Below are 17387 nucleotides of genomic sequence, written 5' to 3'. Positions count from 1 at the left end.
TGACTGTTTGTATTTCAACAAATGAAGGGCAATTCTAAAATGCAAAGTAAAAATGGAATTAAGGCAGTTTTAAAAGAGAATAAAAGTGCCAGATGTGGTGGTGCATGCTTATAATTCCAGCACTAGGGAGGCTGAGGCAGGAGGATCACTGAGAGTTCGAGGCCAGCCTGGGCTACATAGTGAGTTCAAGGCCAGCCTGAATTACAGAGTGAGACTGTCTCAAAATAACCTAAGACAGAAAATAAATAAATAAAAGAGAATAAAAATTATCCACACAAAATAATGCTGTGATGATATAATTCATTCCTAAAAATCTGTATGTACGTTCTAGATATAAAAGCCAAAAATCAAAACAAACAATTGCAGTAATGATGCAGCATCTGGTGCTTTTACTTCAGTGAATCAAAGTAATAATCACAATCCAAATGAATGGAAACTTAATATGAATATATGCACCTATCAGACACATTTATGCTTACTACCAGAGATGTCTTAGCAATTCCACATTCCTCACAATGTCAGTATAATTGTTGTAAAAAAATCAACTGTGGTTCTGAGTACCCATTCACAGTTGACCTCAACAATGTATCTGATGTAGGAGACTGATTATCTGTGACAGGCAAAAGCATGTGGTGGTCCTCAGTCCCAAGTGGAAGAGCTAGGGGTAGAGTCATATCAGAAGGCTTCACATCTATAGTTTCTGACAAAGGACTTTTTTGTGTGGAATCTTGTTCACTCAAAGTATGCTCCTCTGCATTAGACTCTAGAGATTTATCTGCACCTGAAAAGGGAAAAACATCTTTAAAAACAAAAGTAAACAGGATGCTTGAGGTATATTAATCTACTTATCTTTCCCAGAAATCACATTCCAACCTCCATGCTTTTGGGATCACTGTTTCTCCTTTACTCATATGCCTGCTTTATTATCTAAAAGCTCAATCTGGGTCTCAACACTGAGTTCAAGCACTAACTCCATTATAAAAGGGACTTACCCACTCCACACTGAGGTGAGCTTTTTTAACCTACCTTATTGCAGTTTTGTTAAGTTTCAATATGCTACTGCCTTGTAGCATCTGTGTCTCTGACTGCTGTTTAATGTTCTACTCAGGTATGAATTCTCAATGAAACGGCAAACTCCTTGTTAAGTTTTATTTGTCTAACTCCCTCAAAGTACTGAAGAGAAATACAGGAAACTCTTACCTGTTCACTGAACATTTTAATGAGTTCATATTACTCTGTAGGTTCAGATGTATGGCATTTTTTTTTTTTTTTTTTTTTTTTTTTTGGTTGGTTTTTCTCTGGTACCGGGAACCGAACTCACGACCTTGCGCTTGCCAGGCAGGCGCTTTTGCCGCTGAGCTAAATCCCCAGCCCCATGGCATTTTCATGTATCCTCAGAGTGAAAGATTCTGCTGTACTTAAGGGATCAATTATTGCTGACTAAATGGAAGTACTTTTGCCTTGCACTTTCCTACTGGTTTTAACATGCTCCATGTTTTAACTTCCAAGCACTGGCAGGACTTCAGTTTCACTGTCTTCTTAGAAAAAATGCGTATTTAGTCTCATAAAATTATAATTTTCTGTATTTTTCCCAGACTACAATTCAACCAGTCAAGAATGCAACCTGTGCGTTCCTATCCCACTGACTTGTCACAATGTTCTCTGCCCTCCCTTCACCATCTTCATCCTTGAACTCTTCTAAGTTCCCTAAGACTTTTCTGGTATCTCAGAAAAAACTCAGTACCTTCTTCAGCACTTTTGCATTTACTACATTTTGTATTTATTTACGTTCTGGTCTCCATAGCAATTATAAGCTCTTTCTGATACTATGTTTTGTTCACTTTATATTCCCTGCAGTTATATGCACCTCATAGGTACTTCATAAATAGTTGCTGAAATAATAACACCTGCAGTGAAAGATTTTCTAACTTCATCTTTATGATACTTGTTTTAAGAGATTTGTTTATCATCTTTACATACTAAAGAAGTCTAGTAATGTTGTTTCTCATCGTGACAGAATAAAATGGTAAGCAAAATGAGTCTTCAACAATTCATTTTAAGCAACATGCTTAACATTTTGTAGTCTGGCTTTCCACTTTTACATATTATAACATTTGGGGCTTTCCCTGTTTCCTCATATTTTTCTAGAGTGGTCTTCATGATAACCCTTCTTTGTTGTTGTTTGTTTTCTATTTTTTTTGAGACACGGTCTTGCTATGTCATTCGGGCTGCCCTTGAAATTACTATGTAGCCCAGGCTGGCCTCGAACTTGCAGCAATCCTCTTGCCTCTGCCTCCCAAGTTCTGGGATTACAGTCATGTGCTACCACACCTGGGGTTACCTTTTTTTTTATAGTAACCACAGTCAATCCTGGGTTACCCAGATTGTATGGGGAAGTGATACTTATGTATGGGGAACAGTGATACTTAGCTTGCTTATAAGTTCCTTTATTGTTGAAACTGATGACAAGTCAGGGTTTGTTTTTTTTAATCAGAAGCTTAATATAAAAAGAAATGCAGAGGAGCACTTTTATGAAAATTATAAAGCTACTTTTGTGTGTGTATCTCTACTTTTAAAAAAACAGGTAAATAATTTAAATAGACATTTACCAGGGTGGACTTTTGTTTTGTGCTTCTTTAAATTTTTAATATCTGTGTAAGAATTTCCACATAATTCGCAGATAAATGGTCTTTCTCCTGAAAAACAAGTTAAAAAGTTAAAAGGTCCACATTTTCAAAACTGCTAAGAAAAATATAAATATTCATAAATATAAGGGAAAAATTATTATATGGTTTAAATTTGGTTTCAAACTACTACTTTAATTACTCGGTTTTAATACAATGAAATGAGAAATTCTATACATATAGGCACTGCTTTATAAAAAATACACTTGTATTTCAGGGAAAGTTGAGCATTTTCATTATTTTAAATTTTTTACAAACTAAAAATTATCCTACTATTTTTATTCTATCAGATATTTACTGAGTGTCAGTTATATGCCAAACACTGGCTAAGAGACAGACAGAGCTAGAGGAAAAAAATATAATTACCGTTTCTGCTCTGAGGTACCTCCAAATTAGAAGATCCTTAAGAAATAATGACCATATCATATAACTCCTCTGAAATAAAAACTACTCAGTGCTTTACGCCATCAAGCAAGGGGCAAGAGAATAGGTGCAGTGATGGCAAACTTGTTAGCACTTTCAATAACAAACAGCCAGCTGCGGCACACATGCCATAGGTTGGCCACACTGAGAAGTTGCCAGTACACTTACTAAATCTCTGCTAGGTATTCACAATTATCTAGGCAGAAATTAGGAGGAAGAACTTTTAAAAAGAAAAAGAACAATATACTTTGAAAATGACATTTTTATTTTCATTCTTTATATACATATTTTCTTCACACAACTTCACATTACTTTTTAAGAAACATGTCAATATTAAAATTCATCTGTAATTGCATACAAAAAGATTTTTTAATAAAATCTGATGTCATTTTGGTATTTCCTATTCCTTTCCCCCCCCTCCTTTTCTTTTCTTGGTATATCTGTAAAATTTAGTCCAAATCACTTAAAAACTATATTATCTGACATATTTCTTGGAAAATCTCTATAATTATTGACTGTTTCATTCACATTCCAAACAACTAAAAAAAAAGTAAGTAAAAAGTTGATATTTATACATGAAACTATTGCTATAGGTAAATTATGACTAGGTACCATATAGTCCACAATGGTTTAAAAGCCAAGGTTCACATTAAAAGAAATTAAGAGAGAACAAAAAATAATACGTTCTCCCTAAACACAGACCTGTATGGGATCGAAAGTGTTTGTTGAGCTCTCCTGAGGAAATAAAACTTTTCCCACAAATACCACATATGTATGGTTTTTCACCTAGATGGAAAATAAAAGATAGCGAAGTGGTGTACTATACCAATATATATAATGCTTATCAATTACAAATAATCTTAAGTAAGCTGTTCTCAAATATTAAATTAAAACCTCTCTGTTGGGCTTTAGAGGTATTTTCAGCAATGTAACTTATAAGAGTTATATATAATTATTTTGAACTATTCAGATAATCTGATAATTTTATATACTAAAACTTTATTCCTGTTACTGTCCCTTCAAGAAGAAATGAGTTGGGCAGGGATTTTGATTTTTATGTGATTAAGAACATGTAAATCCATCAATCCCTATTTCAAATCTTGCTATGTATATATTAAAAGAGAGTAATGGTATTTAAGGAAGATTCTATTTAGAAACATACCCTACCAAAAAATGTAACTCTAACCAGTACAGTTTGCTTCAAAACAGATAATTTGCATTTCAATTATCTGCTTCAGTTGCAAATCTCAGAATACCTCTGAAGGCAAGATCCTAAGAAGGTATGAAAACCCAAACTCATTCCCTACTTCTTCACTATACAATTTTATCCAAAGGAAATAAAATCTCAAGAGGCAAAGGAGGTTTTCCAAAGTCATAAAAAAAGCCTCGTTATATTATCAAAATCATCTCACTGATTTTAATGTAAGTTATATAATAAAAAAATTTCACCTACCTTTTATTATTCTAGAAAATAAACCAGCTTTTATATCTCATATTTATGTGACAATCATAAACACAGCTTCAAGAACTACAATCACATACATCTAACTACAAAATCCACAATCTACCTTCTATAAAGGCCCAATTCCTCTTTTTGTTCTATTTTTAAGTCATATTTTAAGCAGTCTCTCCATGTTAAACTCTTACCTGTATGCTTTCGAGAATGAGTGATAAGAGAACTAGAAACAGCAAATGCCTTTCCACAGGTATCACATACATAAGGCTTTTCTCCCGTATGCCTACGGACATGGTAGGTCAGTGTGCTGGCTTGGGCAAATCTCTGTCCACATCTATCACAAACATATGGCTTCTCTCCACTATGCTTCCTGTTAGCAAATACAAAGTTATATTCTGGTAAGTAAAATAATTGGAAGGTCAATCCATACAGCAAATGTTTTTCATGCACAATTTTATTTCATTTCATATTAATAGGTCAAGGGTTGGGGATTTAGCTCAGTGGCACAGTGCCTGCCTGGCAAGCACGAGGTCGTGAGTTCGATTCCTGGTACTGGAAAACAAAACAAAACAAAACAAAACAAATCTCCATATTAATAGGTTAAGACTATATATTTAGCCAGACATGGTAGCGCATGCCTGTAATCCCAATAGTTAGGAGGCTTGGGCAGGAGGCTTGCTGTGAGTTTAAGGCCAGCCTGGACTACAAAGTGAGTTCAAGGCCAGCTGGAACTGCACAGTGAAACCCTGTCTCAAAAAAAGACAGAAAGACCTAAAACAACAACAACAACAAAAAAACTACATATTTAAAATCAACAGCTGTTTCTGAGAAAAATGTTTTAGTTGTCACCAAAACATTAGTTCTGATCAGTTCATCTTTATACAGTTGACAGTGAGTTCCTAATTCTGCAATTATTTTTCCAGTCCATTCAGTCTCACTTGTTAAAACTCCTTCCTTAAACCACCAGTACCTCTTCCCCATCCTCCCTCCCAGCTGACATCTTATTTTGCTAAGAAAAATTTAATCAGAAAAAAAATTGTACCTAGTGCATCTGCACCAATATTGTTTTCCTTTTGGTTAACTATAACATGAATAGTTCATCTCAATCCAAACTCTATATTTGCAAAGTATGTGAGATCCTACTCAATGATACCACTCCTACAATTTCCCCCATCCTATGTCACTTGTTCCTCTCCCTCCAATGGATCACAGCATAAAATAAACAAATACACTGATTTATATGTTCCATCTTAACAAAAAGATCTGTGACCTCATTTGCTCCTTCATTTATCTCCCCTTTCACAAATTTCAGTCTCTAAAACTTGTTTCTTCTTTACTGACCTCTACTAGCATCTTCTACCATGCTTTCTTCAAGAGCAATTGTTGACCTCCTCTCAAGTCAATTCTTAGTCTTCATCTCCCTATCTGAATTTTACAGTTGACCAGGCCCTTACTGGAATACTTTTCTTCACTTGGATCCTAGCGCAGCCCACTTTCCACTTATATTGGTTGCTCCTTCCTAGTAACTTCTGTTGGTTTTTGCCTAATTTCCAGATCTCTTAAGAGTGCCTTGGGACTTGATCTTTTTTCCATCCACACTGACTCACTTGATGAACTCCTCCAGTGTTACAGCTTTAAATGTTATTCATACACTGAGGACTGACAAATTGTTATGGTTGGTACACTGTGTCAACTTGGGGATTCTAGAGGAAAGGACATGCCCTTCGTGCTCTAGGATGTTGTTCATTGTGTCAATGTGAGTGCTACATGTCCCCTGGGTGGGGGTAGCCTGCTTACAATATAAGGGAGAGAAAGAGGCTGCTTGCTGCCACTCCTCCCTTTTGCTCTTGTTGCTTTGCTGTTTTCTGCTGCCATGAACTGTTGCCCTCTGCCATGTGCCACTCTGCCTTAGTCAAATGAATATGAACTAAAACCTCTACAAACTGTAAGCTAAATAAAGCTTTCCTTCCTTCATTTGGGGCTTTGGGTATTTTGTCTCAGGAGCCAGAGAAAAGTAACTAAGACACAAATGTATTACTTTCAATTCAAACAAGTCCTAACTCAAAACTTAGATAATCACTTGTCTATGGATATCTCCATTCAGATGTGTAGTCACTTCACATTTAACATGTTTGGAACCATATTCATGAACCCCTAGACTCCAACTTAAAACTACTCTACCCATAACCTTTCTCCATCTTAGTTAATAGCAACTCCATCTTTTCAGATCCTTGGCCTAAAAACTTGAAATAATTTTTGATTTTTCTTTGCAAATTCTGTTCTACTGCTAAAATGTACCCAGAATCTGATTACTATTTATCTCTTTCACTGTTGTCACCCTGGCCTGAACCAGCATTATTATCACTTGATTTTTATCTATAGTTTCTTAAGTCAATCCCACAGTCTTTTCCTAAGACAGTGGTACCTAAATACCTGTTAACTGGTTCTAGGAGGTGCAAAAAGTACCAAAAATGACAAGTGCAAAATCAACTGTTCTGGTTGCAAAGGGTGGCCAGTCATGAAGCAACTGACACCAACAAGTTCTAGCTTGCCCACTGAGTACCAAAACAAAATTTTCACGTCAAAATGCATCGAGTACCAAGGTATGACTGTATAGCAAGCACCCAAGTAATCTTAAAATGTAAGCAAGATCATATCACATTTCTCAACGTCAAGAGGACAATCTTTATATGGGATACAAAAACTTTTACCACCAAATACCCTATCACCATCCTGATCTTAATTTCTAATTTTTTCCCTTTTTATTTCCCTCTAACCACCATGGTAGCTTCTTTGTGGCTCCTTAAATGTGCTAAGAATATTGTATAGTGCATTGATGGCAAACCGTTTAGAGACCAAGTGCCAGACTGCAACCCAGAACCCACTTATTTATCGCAAAGTGCCAATACTGCAATGAAACCTGAATACTGAGGTTTTAGTTTGGAAAAAAACCCAAAAACTTCATATACTAACATCTTTTGTTTTAAGGAAAAACACAGTAACACATGTGCCATAGGTTCACAGCCACTGGTACAGTGGAACCACAACTAGAACTCTACTGTCATAAATTCTAATACAATGTAGTATATGTATAAGATTATGGTGATTAACTTAAAGCCAAACAACTTGTTTATTTACCTTGCATGAATCTTGAGATTGCTAGAAGTTGCAAACTGTAAGTTGCACACATCACATTTATAGGGTTTTTCCTCACCATGATGCATGCGACTATGGAAAACAAGCTGGCATTTTTGAGCAAATCCTTTATCACATAATTCACACTTGTATGGTCTCTCACCTAAAGGAAAAAGTGAATAAAATTTTTATTAAGAAGGAAAAAAAATCTAGTTCAGTTGCTAAAGTCACATAAGCTTTCAAAAGTGTTCATCAACAGTACTAGTTTTGGTTGGGCAAGTTGGCTTACATCTGTAATCCCAGCACTCAGAAGGCAGAGGTAGGACTGCTGGGAGTTCAAGGTCAGCCTGAACTGCATAGCAAGACCCTGTCTCAAAAAAACAAAAAACAGGGCTGGGGATTTAACTCAGTGGCACAGCACCTGCCTGGCAAGCTTGAAATCCTGAGCTCAATTCCCAGTACTCCCTTTGCAAAAAAAAAAAACTAACACAAAGAAACAAAAAGCAACAATAAGAACAGTACTAGTTTTGGTATTCAAAAAATGTTAATTGTTAGCAATAAAAGCATATAAAAACTCTTAACAAAAAAAAAACCTCTTTCCAGACTACTGAAAACACCAGTACAATGAAATGTTTTTTTAACTTATAATAGTGAGAAAAATACAAAACTGCATCTAAAAAAGTACAAATCTAAGTGTACCAATGAGTGCTCATATTTGAAGAAAGAATGTATGTGTAATTCTAATACACATATTCACAAGTCTAGGAAGAAAAAAAAAAACAAAGTAAAAAGCACATAATAAGTGTTGGTAATATGTGAAAACTGGCCAGAGTTGTAATTACATTTTCTCTTATCTGATGTAATCTTTGTCTGTCAAGAACTTAGCAAGGTGGAACCAAGTTTATGCTTATTTTGAAAGAAAATGATATGAGCACATGTAACTAAATACTAATGACAGATATATTTTCAACAGCATAACACCACAATACTTTTATGAATAAAAACATGGTCATGAGTAATCCACACCATATATGAATATACTCTCTATAAAAATGTTATTTTAGGCTTGGGGCATAGCTCAGTGGTTGAGTGCTTAGCATATAGAAGGCCCTGGGTTTAATTCCCAGCACCAAAAAAAAAAAGGACAATATAAAAAAATTATACCTCCCTACAAACCAGTCTTACCTGTATGAGTTCTTACATGTGTTTTCAGCTGGTTACACTGAGTAAATGCCTTCCCACACAAGTGGCACACATAAGGTTTAACTCCTTTATGTATTCTCATGTGCCTTCTCAAACTGCTGGCTTCTGAAAATACCTTCCCACAGGTGTTACACATTGGCTTAGTCTTGGAATACCTCTGATCCAGCTCTTTCCCAGAGTTCTCCAGCTCATAAGGACTTTTGACACTGGCTATATTAGACATAGAGTGTTCTTTCAGAGCACAATTTGGCTGTGATTTTCCACGTTTCCGTTTCACTGTAACAGTTTGTACAATATCTTGTGCTGGAAAAGTATTCTCCGCAACTGATGTCAACTCAAGTTCTGAATTATCATTTCTTTGTGTAACTTGTTCAACTACAGGTGTGGACAACTTATTTGCATCTAAGAATAATTCAACAGATGCATTCTCTAAAATGTCCCTGGGATATTGCACTGTTTTATTCTGCCCTGTTTTCTGGGCATTGAAAGCTTTTTTCTTCTTTTTACTTTGAGATGACTTCTTTGCTAAAGCCCCTTGTTTAGGATTTGCCTGAACTAAATCTGTAGATTCTTCTGATTTCTCTTGGCTGTTATAATCTCGTAGAGTAAGAAGACAAGTCTGTTGATTCAATTCAATGTTTCCAGTAATACTAGATATCTCTGTAGAAGAGGGATTAGCAATAAAAGCAAAATCTTCCATCTTTATTTTACATTTAGTTACTACTTCTTCCACTTTGAGAAAGTCAGCAGCTTGATGAATTTCTTTAACATTCCAACTGCAAGGAAAAAGGCTAAATGACAACATTCTGATCAAAGAAAAACTTCCTGAAACAGAGCTGTACATGTATTATAGTATCGTTTAAAGCCCTAATAAAGCAGAATGCTGAAAAACGTATATCTTAAAGAATAACATTTTAAAAAATTTAACTCACTTAGTATGTTTAGGCAAAGATCTCCCACTTTACAGAATTTGCAAAGATGAGAAACTGACTATTCATAGGTACCAATGGACCACTACAGAAAAATAAAATGTTAAAATTTCTGGCTTAAAAAAAGTCCTGGAACACAAAAATAACAGCTGGCTTCCTCAAATTCATTCTGAGGCCTCTTCAGGTACCAACCAACTTTTCTGGAATACCAACAGGAAAAGTCTAATCAAAATTGTTGCCACTGGGTGTAGTGGCACATGTCTGTAATCCCAACACTCAGGAGGCTGAAGCAGGAGGATTGTTGCATGTTCAAGACCAGTCTGGGCTACAAAGTGAGCCCAAGGCCAGCCTAAACTGCATAACTAGACCCTGTTGCAAAAAGACCAAAAAAAAAGAAAAAAATTGTTTCCTACTAGTTTTCCCTGCCCTTCTGTGAGGGACTTTCAACTGGCTTATCAAATGTTAACTGCATGTGAATCACCCAGAGACCTTGCTAAATGAAGATTCAAATTTGGTTAAGTCTGTGATGGGGCCTGAGATTCTAGTTTTTGTAACTGAAAATAAAACTTGTACGTTACCTGTCAAGATTTAAAGTTCCTGTGTATATAAATTCCAACAATTTCTGAAATCCATCAGCCTTCACCTGACTCTGATCAAGAAAAACATTGTTTTCAGAAGTGCTTCTGTAGATCGCACCAAAATACTCACTAAACGAGGCGAGCACATTCCTATGGGCTTTAAACTGGAATTCCCCAATCACTACGGTGCAGTCACAAAGAAAACCTGCTTCTCGTTGTTTGTTCAGTCTCTCTAAAAGGTGCTCACAGTGGTGTGAATACTGCATTTTGATATCAGAATGCAATTTTACCCTTGATCTAAAAGACAAAAACAAAGTAAATCAGCACTTGTAAGTTTTCACTAAACGTTTACCTAAATAATTGTGGGACAGAGAACTTCATGAAGAATAACGTTAACTCTTGGTTTATCCCCTCTGAAAAGCCTTAAAACACACGGTTCAAAATGCTGAAAGGGTAAGTGTTTCACCTTGGGCACTACCACAATCCCCTGGACACATCAATAAATGACTGTGAATGGAAACACGCCGTGAGTTGCAAAAAGGGTCGCCAAATTCGAACTTTTACATCAGCTGAACCCTCAAGACTCAGTAGGTATATACACGTTAAAAAACAAAAAAAAGACACTATTAAGAAATGCCTCCTTGGGACAGCTGGAAGGGAGAACACAGTGTGCGTTTTTAAAAAGCTGTTCGAAAATCACACGAATCTGTTAGCTCCGCTGTGCAGTTTCTCTAAAGCGCAGGGAGGGTGCCCAGGAGGCGGGGACTGCGCCAAGGCCAGGCTGTCCAAGGTGCTGTCCCCCGCCCCAAGAGCCCATACTTCTCTGTCCCCCCCTCTCTACGCGAGGCCGTATCTCAAAGTGACAACCAATACCAGACTTCCTGCGCTTCTGCCGCCCAGCCCTCCGCCCAGCTCCCACTCCCGCGAACTGCCTGCCACAGCACAGAGCCACAGGCTCTGTGGTCAGAGCCACTGCCGGGGCTGCTTCGACCAAGCCTACCACCTTCACCGCGACCCGCTCTCGAATTCTAAGCACCCTGCCTTCGGATGGCCCATGGTCTGGAGGGTGCAAGGATGGAGGGCAACGGGTGGAGTGGACACTCACCGATCGCCACTCGGAGGTAACAGTTTCTTCACCCTCTCTCCGCCATCTTGGGAGGACGTCACTGCGTCACGCCCCGCCTCTCCCTTCTTCCTCCACCGTGGCGTCACGTCCGGCTCCGCAGTCACTTAGCAACGCAGGTGGCTCCGAGGTTGTAAAGGTCCGGCACCCTTCAGGGCCGATTCGCTAGCCCTCAGAGTTCCCACTGCCCAGCATACCAGGGGCCCAGGAACTTCAGGAGTCAGGGGTACTAGAGCTAAAGGCTTGTTCTCAGCGCTGCGTCCGTCTTCCTCCTGCTGAGCATTCCGGTCGGCGGACAGTCAGCCAGAAGCGGCCGGGGTACCGAAGCGAGACCGAGCGGCGCGGCCCGTCGGCCTCCGCAGGAGCCACGCTGCGCACTGCATGCTGGGGCTTGTAGTTCCTTGTCTTCTCCCGTCATCCTCCCATTCCTCGGGGCCTCGCCAGAGCGTACCGCTGCTTTGCGTGCTCTGGGTCTCGGTCATGGGGGACGTTTGAGCTAAGGCCGATCACCCCTTTTCCCTTTACATACCCGAAGGCTCTTGGGACCCCCTGGGTTTTGTTTTTCGCCAGCCAACTGTAATTCGGCTTGCAGGATGCCTTTACCTGGTGATAGAAGTCGGAGACGCACGAAAGCGGAGCAAAGCAGTAGGGCGCACTGGGCATGCGCAACAGTGGAGGAAGGTGGGCTTTATACCGGAAAAGGTTTTCCTGGGCCCCCGACTAGTGCAATTTTAAGAAAATTATTTACATCCAGTTTGGGTATTCTGTATTGGGGAAAGCTATACCAGTTCTGTCTGTAATACACAAAAGTATGAAAAAAAGTAAATCTTGCTAATGTGTTAGGGATATTTTTCCTAGTACCCTTGAACATCATAAATCTCAGAAAACGACAATTTAAAGCTTTTTTCCGTGTTAAAAGTATGTGTCAGAACCTTAGGGAATTTACCCGTGACTTTAAAGGACAGTTTCAGCTTGGATTCTTTCTCTTGTCAGATTTTTTTTCCTACCAGATTCTCTATAAATTGCCCTCTACACATTCTGTGCAAGAATAGTTTTTATGACTAGCATCACCGCCATGATGTTTATTAAAATTTTTTGAGTCTGGTTCTTTCTTGATTTCAGCTTTGAACTTTCTGAGTATCATTTTGTTCCTGATTCCACCTCATTTTGTGAGACACTTTTTCAGTAATTGTTTGATTCAGAAATGTACGAGCCTAACATGACACTAACATGAAATTGTTTAATTCAGAAATGTACGAGCCTAACATAACAGTCTCCATGCGTTTAGGGGAAAATACAATCTACAAGGTAAAACTAAATGACAAAGCATAAAGAGTGCAGTGGAGGCGGCAAAGCTAGCTTCATCTTTATGCTATGATGTCCCCTTCTAAACTGCACGTTCTTTGAGCACTATAATCGTTGACAGTCCGAATTTTTCTCAATTTGGGGCTCTTCTTCCACATGTCAAACCTGCAAGTAAAACATTTGGAGAAGCATTAAGTATTATTTGAACTGAAAGAGTTCTTTGGGTTAGGGGTCTTATATTTTGAGAAAAGGATCCCGTCTGACTTTAGCCATTACCGAGAAGTACCGCTAGGAAAACATGTTTCCGCCCGGTTTCGAACCGGGGACCTTTCGCGTGTTAGGCGAACGTGATAACCACTACACTACGGAAACCCTTGATGTAAGAAAGTTTATAAAGTCCTAGATATGTATACATATGCTAACGTAGTTCACAAAATTACTGTAACTTTTAAGAGGAAAACGGACAGAAAACCGTATGTCAATTGACCGCGCTGAAACTACTTCACAAATTTTCAGTTGGGGGCACTTTATTATAAAGCCCCCTGGGAGCTGCCACGGAAGCCAGGCACCCGCAGTACAGCGAGGGCGGGGCCTCGAGGAGCGGGGCGGGCGGAGTTTAGAGGGCTCTGGGCGCACTGCCGAGCCTCCCGCCCCTAAGCTTTGCCTTGGTGTCAGTTATTTTTGAGTTCCATTTTCGGTGCTTCTGAAGACCAGAAGTTCTCATCCGTGTACTTGTTTCAAACATCCCCTACAGGTTGTCCCAAAGCGAGATACACAGGTACTGTTTTCTGAGCTTGAACTTCAAAAGACCTCGGCACCTCCATTTTCCTGCAGACACACACCCTTACTACAGAAAATGTAGCCTAGGGCTTGCGAAGGCGCCCGAGGGCCGGGGCGATAATTCAGAGATTATTGGGAATTTTTAAAGTGAGGTTCTGTCGCTTCTGTTTTTGCAAATGTTTCTTGAGGGTTTCATCAGTACAGTTTGCAGCATACAGTAGAACGGTTACAATCATTGTGGGGAGTAGTACGGAACCCATGCGGATTCTCTTCTTACCCCTTCCCCTCCTCTCCCGCCATCCTTGCCATTTTGTTTTAATTGCGTACATTTTTAGAAACCACAGGCGGGGCACAAAGTACTCTTCATCATCATCCGTCTCAGCTTTGTTCCTCTTTCCTCTCCGTCCCGCCCCGGGCGCCTCCAGAGCAGCGCTGCAGCAGCCCGGCGTCCCGGGTCCAGCCCTCGACCCGCCGGCGCCCCTCCTCGGACCGTGCAGCCGGACGTGCCCCCGGCCTGCGTCTACTGCTCGGCTCCGGGCTCTGTGACGCGCGCTGCGGGCCGCGCCGGCGGAGCCCGAGCCAGGAGGGCGGCGCGGGCAGCCTGGGGGCAGCATGAGCGCCTACCAGCGCCCGGTGGTGCTCGACTGCGGCTCGGGGACGGTCAAGGCGGGCCTTGCCGGCGGCCGCGCGCCGCACTTCGTCTACCCGAACATCGTTGGCCGCGCCAAGGGCCACAGCGGGGCGGCCGAGGGCGCGCAGGAGCTGTGGGTGGGCGACCAGGCGCAGGAGAGGAGAAGCGCGCTGTCCGTCAGGTAGTGACCCCTGCTCCCCATCCTCCTCGGAGCTGGCGAGCTGGGGCAGGGGAGCCCAGAGAAGGGGCGCGACGCCGAACCCCGAGCCCCAGGCCGGAGCGTCTAGCCGGCCTGCCAGACGGATTAACAGCAGCTGGGCCACACAGTCTAGCGTGCGGACGTCCGAGGACAACGGAATTTGTTCTCTGTATCTGTGTAGATGTGTTCGCACGTATAAAGTTGGTGGTAATACGCGAGTACATTTTAAAATGTTATACAGTTAATCATACTTTTGTCCCTTGGGGTTTTCTCTTCAATGAACTGATGTTAAAACTATACTACAAGGTGGGAATTTTCCAGTTTTATAAATTCACCATTTTCCAAGGGAGAAAAAAAAAAGGAAAGCAATAAATAATTGTGGAGAATGGTAAGTATGCTCATGTTTGCTGGCAATTACCTTCTCTGAGAGGCTTTGGCAGTTACTGCCTATAAAGTAGTACTGATAATATGAAAATAAAGACTTTGGAGACAGTAGAGGTTACAAAAATTAAAGGTCATTTATCTTCTTGCTCTCCCTACAGCTATCCTGTGGAGCGTGGTCTCATCACTTGCTGGGGAGACATGGAGACCATGTGGAAGCACATCTATGACTATAACCTGAAAGTGAACCCCTGTGAGAGCCCAGTCTTGATTACTGAGCCAGCCCTGAACCCACTGGTCAACCGGCAACAGACTACTGAGGTGTTTTTTGAACATCTGGGTGTCCCTGCTTTCTATATGTCCACCCAGGCTTTGCTGGCTCTCTTTGCTGCTGGTTTCACTACTGGCTTGGTGCTGAATTCGGGTGCTGGGCTTACCCAGTGTGTGCCAGTCTTTGAAGGTTACTGTCTGTCTCATGGTGTACAGCAGCTACATCTGGCAGGCCTTGAGCTCACCAACTACCTCAAAGTGCTGCTGAAGGCCCATGGTATCCTGCTGGTTAGTGCTGCAGACAGAAAGACTGTGGAAGACATTAAGGAGACCTCTTGTTATGTGGCAATGAACTACGAAGAGGAAATGGTCAAGAAACCCGACTGCCTAGAGAAAGTTTATAAACTACCTGATGGGCAGACCATCTTGCTCCACGACCAGCTCTTCCGTTGTCCAGAGGCCCTTTTCACTCCATGTCTCATGAATGTTGCCGCCCCTGGCATTGATAAGATGTGCTTCAGCGCCGTAATGAAATGTGATACAGATCTGAGGAATTCCTTCTTCTCCAATATTATCCTTGCTGGGGGATCGACTTCCTTTCCTGGCTTGGACAAGCGGCTAGTTAAAGATATGGCAAAGATGGTGCCTGCTAACACTGCTGTGCAGGTTATAGCTCCCCCAGAAAGGAAGTTGTCAGCGTGGATGGGAGGTTCTATTCTCGCCTCCCTGTCTGCCTTCCAGGACATGTGGATCACTGCTGCAGAATTTAAAGAAGTTGGACCCAACATAGTCCACCAAAGATGCTTCTGAAATACAGATAAACTGGTTAGATGAAAATACTGTGAGCATATGTGACAAAGTTTTGGATGTTATGTTCTTGGCAGAACAAACAGTATTTCAATTACTGGGATATTTATGTCTCTGTTGTATTTCTATAATGGAAATAATCATGGCGATAACAGTAATGTTCAAACAATGAAAGTTTACTGAGTAGAATCAAGTTAAATGCTGTAGGAAACACTATTCTTTACCTTGGAAAGCTTACATTTCTCTCAGAGAGAGAGCGATGTGTGGTACCATATGCTATGTGCCCAATGAGTGATGATTTGAGTTTGTTGACGTTTAGGGAAAGAGGCTGCTGTGGTGTGGAAAGTCTCTGTAACAGGTATGATGGAAATGGTGGCATTAAGATGGATAGGGAGATGGCCTCTGTCCACACAGGCATAATGGGCTGAGCAGAGGGCCCAAAGGAGGGGTGGATAAAGCATGCTGAAGGCACATTTAATTGATGAAGTGTTCCTGTGGAGCAGAGTAAGAGCTCCGACCAGGAAGGTGAATAAGGTCAAGAATGGAAAGGCTTTAAGTGTTACATTCCTTCAGGTAAAGGAGAGCAACTAAAGATTTAAAAGCAGTAGACAAATGAAATTATGTTAAGATGAATGTGGTGGTAGTTTGGAGAATAAATTTGACTGGGAAGTTCCCAGAGATTCAGTAATCAGAAAGTTATAGTTCAGATGTAAAGTAGCTATCTCTCATGTGAAAGTTATAAGCAATAGGAATTAAGAAATTACAAAAAGTGACAAGACCTGGTGCCTAATTAGACAGACATGAAGGGGAAGGATGGGGGATAACACAGGCATTAGCAATCCTATTTTATAGATGAGGAAATTTGTCTTTAAAATGTTTAAACTTGCTTAACTCATGAAGTAGGTGGCAGAGTTTGAACATAAACACTTATTTTGCTCCTAATTCAGATGGAAAGGCAATCTATTAGGTTTAAATTCTAGCTGTCCTTCAAATATTGCCCCAAAGCTGTAGCTCTCAGAAAGACCTCTTTGCATTCTCATCTGGAATTGAAACTTGCTTATAAAGTTAGAGAATTTAGCTGGGTGTGGTCATGTCGGACCATATATCCAACTCTGTGCATAGTGAACTGATCTCTCAAACTAGGTGCCCGCAGATGTATAAGAAAAGTAAGAAAAAACTAGGGCCGTGGATATAGCTCAGCGGCACAAGTGCCTGCCTGGCAAGCTCAAGGTCCTGAGTTTGATTCCTAGTACCAAAAAAAAAAAAAGAAAAATAACAGCCATAAAAATCTGTCCTGACCTTGTACCACAGGGTGAATGGTTGAAAATTTAAATAGCTTTGGCCAGGCGTGGTGGTGGCCTGTAATTCCAGCACTCGGGAGGCTGAGGCAGGAGGATCAAAGTGAGTTTGAGACCAGCCTGGGCTACAAAGTGAGCTCAAGTCCAGCCTGAACTGCATAGTGAGACCCTGTCTCAAAAAGACA

The 17387-nt window shown here is 40.6% G+C and overlaps 2 protein-coding genes and 1 non-coding gene across 6 annotated transcripts; 1 reads left to right on the top strand and 2 right to left on the bottom strand.

The window, feature by feature from the left end:
- Nucleotides 1–283: 283 nt before the first annotated feature.
- Nucleotides 284–12211, bottom strand: Mynn (myoneurin). Of its 4 annotated transcripts, none has more exons than XM_005382948.2 (8): nucleotides 11514–12211; nucleotides 10409–10705; nucleotides 8884–9677; nucleotides 7702–7861; nucleotides 4755–4933; nucleotides 3810–3893; nucleotides 2610–2696; nucleotides 284–781 (listed from the first exon to the last, which is right to left on the bottom strand). In XM_005382948.2, exons 2-8 carry the CDS (start codon nucleotides 10672–10674, stop codon nucleotides 519–521), a joined length of 1833 nt encoding a protein of 610 aa, XP_005383005.1. In that variant the 5' UTR covers nucleotides 10675–10705; nucleotides 11514–12211; the 3' UTR covers nucleotides 284–518. The 4 variants fall into 4 exon arrangements, with proteins under 4 accessions (XP_005383005.1, XP_005383008.1, XP_005383006.1 ...); XM_005382951.2 differs by having other exon boundaries at nucleotides 10699–10705; nucleotides 11514–12205; XM_005382949.2 differs by lacking the exon at nucleotides 3810–3893.
- Nucleotides 12212–13135: 924 nt separating this feature from the next.
- Trnav-aac lies at nucleotides 13136–13208 on the bottom strand. Its single transcript has one exon. It is a non-coding gene; the product is annotated as a tRNA-Val (tRNA).
- A 995-nt stretch (nucleotides 13209–14203) lies between these two features.
- On the top strand, nucleotides 14204–16228 carry Actrt3 (actin-related protein T3). Its single transcript, XM_005382947.2, has 2 exons — nucleotides 14204–14428; nucleotides 14989–16228. Exons 1-2 carry the CDS (start codon nucleotides 14229–14231, stop codon nucleotides 15905–15907), a joined length of 1119 nt encoding a protein of 372 aa, XP_005383004.1. The 5' UTR covers nucleotides 14204–14228; the 3' UTR covers nucleotides 15908–16228.
- Nucleotides 16229–17387: the final 1159 nt, after the last annotated feature.

Source organism: Chinchilla lanigera, unplaced genomic scaffold (assembly GCF_000276665.1).
Source record: "Chinchilla lanigera isolate Chin_1 unplaced genomic scaffold, ChiLan1.0 scaffold00019, whole genome shotgun sequence".
In the NCBI taxonomy this organism is placed as follows: domain Eukaryota; kingdom Metazoa; phylum Chordata; class Mammalia; order Rodentia; family Chinchillidae; genus Chinchilla; species Chinchilla lanigera.
Note: the sequence above shows the minus strand (reverse complement) of the source record. Positions and strands in the feature narration are given on the sequence as shown.